The 6,464-nt window shown below is 36.6% G+C and overlaps 1 protein-coding gene across 1 annotated transcript in view; it reads right to left on the bottom strand.

The window, feature by feature from the left end:
* Window positions 1-785: 785 nt before the first annotated feature.
* Window positions 786-6,464, bottom strand: part of RDX (radixin) — a 29,856-nt gene continuing 24,177 nt past the window's right edge. Inside the window, 4 exon segments of the mRNA XM_017727809.1 lie at window positions 786-3,211; window positions 4,195-4,437; window positions 5,371-5,463; window positions 6,425-6,464. The exon segment at window positions 6,425-6,464 is cut by the window's right edge and continues 18 nt beyond it. Of these exon segments, the coding sequence (XP_017583298.1) occupies window positions 3,047-3,211; window positions 4,195-4,437; window positions 5,371-5,463; window positions 6,425-6,464 (541 nt within the window). The 3' untranslated portion in view covers window positions 786-3,046.

The raw sequence follows: 6,464 nt of genomic DNA, 5'->3' as shown, positions 1-6,464 counted from the left end.
ATCTAAGGCTTCAGCAGTACAACAAAAAGGAACTATAAAACTAGAAATATGCACGTTTACAAGTACCAAGTTTTAATTCCTCATGGCAACTCTTCCCTACGGAGCAACAGAAAAGGTCGTGTGCTTGTACTGAGTGCAAGGCCAAACAACTACAAGAGAGAATGGAATGCCACCTGAGAGGAGGTCTAATTTATGTGAGAATATTTTAGCAGATTATTTGTACACCTATTTACATGGGACTGTTCCTGTCTTTTTCAAGTGTACTAGAGATGAAAAAGCCCAATAACTTGCTGTTGTTTAAAACACATGGCCATGCATGTATTTGACAGCACTGTCCACTATAAGGTGCAGTATCAAAAAAAAAAAAAAAAAAAAATCACATCACGGTTTCTCAGTAATTAAGATACTAACCCATTAAACTAAATTTCACTTAACCTGGGGCTAAGCAATATGTAGGCAGTGATTGAAAGTTCTTACATTACCCACAGAGCTCTTATATGGCCAAATTATCCTCTGCTCTCAAAAGAGAAAATTTGCTGTGATGATTCACATCCTGTTTTGAATCGACAAACACCAGTGCATCCTCCTAACTGTATGTGGTAATTTCTTAAGCAAAATACCATTCTCTAGGGTAGAGAATAAATTTGATTTTTTTATTTAATTCTGAGCAGAGTATGAAACAAAAAGATGATCAAAATTTCTACACTGCTCTGGAAAGAGAGGCTATCGGAGTGTGCTGAGTAAAACTGTTAGAAAAAAAGGGCATTAAATAACAACAATGGACCTCAGAGAAATTAACTGTATCTCTTTATTGTTAACCAATGAATGTTATCCAAAATAGTAGATGTAATTGTAGCTTAATTGTACAACACAAAACATGATGCTAAAGGAAAAAGCATGTGGAAAACTACTTCACCAAGTAATCATTAAATGTATTCTTAGTATTTCTGCACCAGTAAGTGTTCCCAGCTGCTTGTGACAGCAGCTATTACCACTTTGTTCATTGTGAAAATCTGTATTACAAACGGTCGTCCCTGGTTGTTTAGATTAAAAAAAAAAAAAAAAATCACACAGCTTTATAAATGGATCTAATCCATTTAGCCCTACTCTACATGTTGTAGATTTATGAACAACAATCTTTACTGGTGTTTTTTCCCAACACTGAAACTGATGGATCAGTGTTAGTGCACACTTTTCAGGGAAAAATGAAAACTCACTGGAAGCACAGTATTTCACCTGCTATGGCAAACTGTTCAAATACTTCAGAAATTTGCTTAAGCTTCGGTGTATGAAGCCTGTGAAACAAAAACTGTTCTTAAAATGCACTGCAAGTTGAAACACCAACTTCCACCAAGCAGCATTTTGAAGCATGTGCACAGCATCTGCACACCAGTCTTCAAGGTCAAGCAGATATGTTTAGCCCCACAAACCAAAAATATATTAATGTATCTTTATTTAATTTTCATGATGTCACCCCACATAGCCAAACTTTTACTCCGCAAAATAAAAAAAACAAACTTAGTCGGACTGTTCATAAGAAATTTAAACCTATTGTGCATGAAAAAAATGTTTAATAAAATGGCAAATTTTAATAGATAAGTGTAAATTTATGAGTGCATAATATCAAACAGAAAAAAAGCTGAACCATCCTCAGAGAAACCTAGATTCTTCCACTGTTGACATTTACTAGGGTACTCTAACACAGGGAGTAACTGATGTCCACATTAACTGTAAAGTTATTACTAAAGTTCAATATCTAAGGAAATTTCTCAAAAAAGCAGGTTTCCTTTTCAAGAGGGAAAGGACTTAATCATCTGACATCAGATATGACAATTACAATACTAGCTTCTCTGAAAACTGAAGCTACAAACACTTTTACTCCAATTCTGGGAAGTTTCATTTTGTATTTGAAACCCAAACTGACTGACATGCACATGCTACACCCCTCCCAGAATATAGTATACCAGTGACAGGTTACAGCTTTAAAACACACCAGATGCTTTTACAATTTAAACTCAACAGAAGGCAGTTAGACAGTATTTAGCACTATAAATCCATCATAAAGTAAAATAAAATCCTAGGAGTAAGGACTCCTAGCAATCTATGATATCACTGTGTAGTGACAGTCAATTTAAACAGTTTTTTTCATGGTGTTTGAAGGACCAGTCATCATGTACATAGTAGTGAGGTAGGATACTGTCCCCTCCCTGGGACTGATGTTTTCATATGCTCCCTTGCCAGAAAGGTCCAGGTCTCCCTACTGCAAATAAAATAATTACAAGCAAATAGCACATTAAGCTTTGTTTATTTTTTTCCCTCTTTGCTGCATTGGAACATTCTGCACATCTAAAAGAATCAGCTACGAAAAACAATACTTGCTCAAGCCTATCAGCAGCCATGTGCTGCCCACAGGTAGTGTTCCATTAAAAAACATTTCCTGGAACTACCACCTGCCATCCAGACCTTTGTGAACAGGTAGGCAAAGAAAACCATCAATGATGACAGGACATGAAACACCAAAGAATTTCACTTGGGAGAAAAAAAACCACAAACACAAAAACCCCCAAAACAAAACAAGAAAAAAACAACCAAAACTGAAAGTGAGCAATATCAAACTCTTAATGGAGTAGCTACATTGAAAACTAATTTCAAACTTCATACTGAAATAGTACCTATCCAGTTTAGGTACAGTCCATTCTTCTTTCTATTTCTTAATGTTTAAGCAATATATACACTTGTCAGTCATTATATACTTCACATCTGTTTCCAAAGGGAAAAAACCAACAAACAAACAAGGAAACTGAAAAGACAATGGGGAAAAACCTGCTATTAACCTCCGCACCCTCCCCCCACCCAAAACCTAGGGTTCACAGACTGCCTTACTGTTTTATAGCTTCCCCTAAATTTGTCTTCTAGTCACTGTAGTCAACCTGGTATTAAGTGCTTTGGCAAAGTGGGGTGCAATCCATCAAATCTGCAAAGGCCTGCTTTTTTTCTCTGTTGGTGGTTCAGCTTTACGAGGAACACATATGCAAAATACCAGCTCTCACATTGCTTCAAATTCATCAATACGCTGCTTTGTATTGCCTTGTCGGATTTGCCGGAGAGTCTTGTACTTATCGCGGCCTGCTTTAACATTCTCAGCATGAAGGACATCATTTTGTGTTTTCTTGGTTTCATCTCTGGCTTGAGCCAACTCTGAACTTAAAGCCTGTTGAATAAAATATTCGAATTTAAGTGCTTTGACTAATCCTTTAATGACTCTGGAGTTTCTGATAACAACTATTCTGCAATCTGGATAAGTATTTCTTGAATGCCAACCTATGAAATGCTTGTTGTGATGCTCAGTAACTCAAGTTGTGATGCCTATCAGAAGGAATGCAGAAGGAAAGATAAGGAGAGCACAGGATTCTTTCCTTAAATAAGTGTAAGCATGAAACTATATTAAAAAAAAAGTCTCATACACCATAAAATCCAAGAAGAAAGGGACCAGCAGGATAAAGCAGGAAAACCACCTTATTTTTCAATTTTTCTTTAGCTAAAAGACTTATCTCCCTGATCTGTTCAGTGACTCCAAGCAAGAATACTACACACACGCGCTACTAAAATAATGCTGCCAAACAGAGTAGCAGCTTTCCTTTTCTTCTGTTTTCTTCCCAAATAAACATTTCATAACGAGGAAAAGGGCTACCACTAATACAGATTATTATGCTTCGAGAGGTAAGATGCAGCCTGGGAGGAATTGCTCAGTTTCAGGCAAATACAAGTAATCCAAAATGGGCATAATTGAGTTTTTGCATTTATAACACCTGGGAGTGACTGCAAACAAACACCAATACTACTAAGAAAGCATCTGTTCATACCATTTAATGAGTTTTAGTATTGAAAAAGGAAAGCATTATGTTTTAACACGCAGAGTTCTGGAAGTTATATAATTAGTAGAAATGTTTACTGGCCAATGCAGCAGCATACTTACACCTTTAAGCTATAAAACACAACCTTACATCCAATCTTTCTATGTATTTCACTTCTAGAACACTATGAATGATATTGGTTGGTAAATCAGTAATAAATGTAATAAATGATAAAAAGGCTGTTTCCTTGGCAGACCATAACGTCAGTGAAATTTTTAACAAAAGAAGAATGAAAACCCAAAGCCTGAATTGTGTTGATACAACTACGAATCTTCATTACCTGGAGTTGTTTCTTAACACGTTCATTTTTCTGTGTTTCTGTTACCCGTTCTTCCTCACTCCTGTGATTCATGACACCATCAGAAGACAGTTCTGCACTGGCTTCAGCATTGTTCTCATCATGTTCATCGTGTTCATTCTCTGTTGGAGGAATAACTGGTGGGGGTGGAGGTGGAGGAGGAGCAGACATCACAGATTTCAGTTCTTCTTTGGTCTTTTCCAAGTCCTCTTGGGCTGCAAAAGCCTAAATAGAGTAAACAGTACTTAGCATCTTTTAAAATGATTTATCAAGAGTCAAAAAAAAAAAATATTTGAGATGTTCTCAGACACATGAAACATTCTTTTATACAGTAAACAGTACTTAGCATCTTTTAAAATGATTTATAAAGATCAAAAAAAAAAAATATTTGAGATGTTCTCAGACACATGAAACTATCCTTTATAACTGACATGACTAGCTTACACACTGAAAATTGTCAAATAGAGACACACAGTAAAAACCAGATATGGCTCAAAATAAGCTGTACCAGCTATTTCCAGCAGTAGACAAGAGAAAAGTGGAAGAATAGGGCAATCATACTGACTGTATTCCAACTCTCCTAGCCTCCTGAAATTTAAGGCTCAGGGACTTCCTAGATCAAAGGTGATGCCTTCAAATTTCATACTTAAACAGAACTTATGACAATTTGCTCAAACCCTTTTGGAACCCACACACAGAGTAATTATTCCCATTCTATAGCTAATTATAGATTTTATGAAGAAATTTGCTTTAAATTTTTGTCCATTTGCATTTCATATGCCTTTGTTAACTGTTTTGGTTCATCTTTCCACCAAAACTCATGATTTCATACACCTCCCTCCTGAGGTGTTTTCTTCTCTAACATAAAGCTCCAATCTATTTCATCATCATACAAAAAGAAGCCATTTCTAATCTTTGACCATATTGTCATGATGAGAACTTCCCCCCCCCCCTTCATGACTATGTAATACCAATAAATGAGTTAAACAGAAGCATAGCCTGGCTTCAGTAGACTGCAGGACAAAAACCTTTAAGAAAGACTTTCTGAGCCTAAGGGGAAAGGGAGAGATTTGACCCCATGGACTTCCAGTAAGATTTCCGCACTCATTTCCCTTAGTTTCTTTGAAGTTCTGACTTCACACAGCATGGGCTCATTACTTTGTGCTGCCATTCTGAAGCTTCCTCTTCTTTCTTTTTCTTGGCCTCCTCTAGAAGTGCAATCTTGGCTGTGAATTCAGCAATTTCTGCTGCCTGAAACAAACAAAAGAACAAAGTAGAAGTTTTAATTTGGTATCATTCTGGCTTTGCAGTGGAAGAAAGCAGAGCCTTTGCTATGATCCAGCTTGAAAAGAGTTAGTTACCATCCGTCACTTCTCTGTGAAAAATAGAAATTTTAAGCATACATGGCAGAGGGAATCAGAGTACTCTCGCCTAATGGAAATAATATTTAAAAAATATTTATCTTCTGCACTTCCAAAGCTTGCTGAGAAACAGCAAGATGATGTTACCAACTAGCATTTCATGCTGTTTCAGTCTAATACAACTTTAATAGTCCCACCATTAAGATTATGATTCTGGATCATAATCTCACTACTATTAAGCTAAATCTTGCCATCGGATTTGTGTGCTAAGTTTAGAGATGATCAAAAGCTAATTTATAGTTGAGAAATCATTTCTTCTACTATTTTCATGCCTTCCTTGATTATTATGCACAAATCTTGAATTAGAAGTAGTCTAGCACAGTATGTGAGAAGACACCGCAAATACTGGAAACAGGAGGGGAACAGCAACAAAAAAAACCCCCAACCCCAACAAACCAGTGTCACCAACTCCCCACCACCACCACGCAGCTTCAGAACAGACCTGCCTTAGAGAACAGGTTTCCCAGGGGACTGCAGAAGGAAGCTACTGTTGTTCTCAGCTGGATAAGCCTGATACTATTAGAAAGAGAATGTAGTGAGTGTTGTCAGTCTGAAAGGTGGTGGTCTTCTTTTAATTTCCTACAGATCCCGAGTTTTATTTTTGTCTTGCAAAGTAGTGGAAAGTCTAATGCAGTTTTCTAAAACAGTTCCCAAAACAATCTGTTACAGTATCTCACGTACTTTTGTGTTTCAGTGTACTTCTTCATTTGACATAAACAAGAGAAAATAAATTCTCAACTGTCTTTTTCAATTTTAATCCTATTTTGAAGAAAAGAAATGAAGTTTCTTACTAGCTGCTCCTGGTTCTTCATTTGATCAGCTGCCTGCTTG

This window comes from Corvus brachyrhynchos, unplaced genomic scaffold (genome assembly GCF_000691975.1).
Source record: "Corvus brachyrhynchos isolate BGI_N302 unplaced genomic scaffold, ASM69197v1 scaffold252, whole genome shotgun sequence".
Lineage (NCBI taxonomy): Eukaryota > Metazoa > Chordata > Aves > Passeriformes > Corvidae > Corvus > Corvus brachyrhynchos.
The sequence above is the reverse complement of the archived record's forward strand: the minus strand, read 5'-3'. Positions and strand labels throughout refer to the sequence as shown.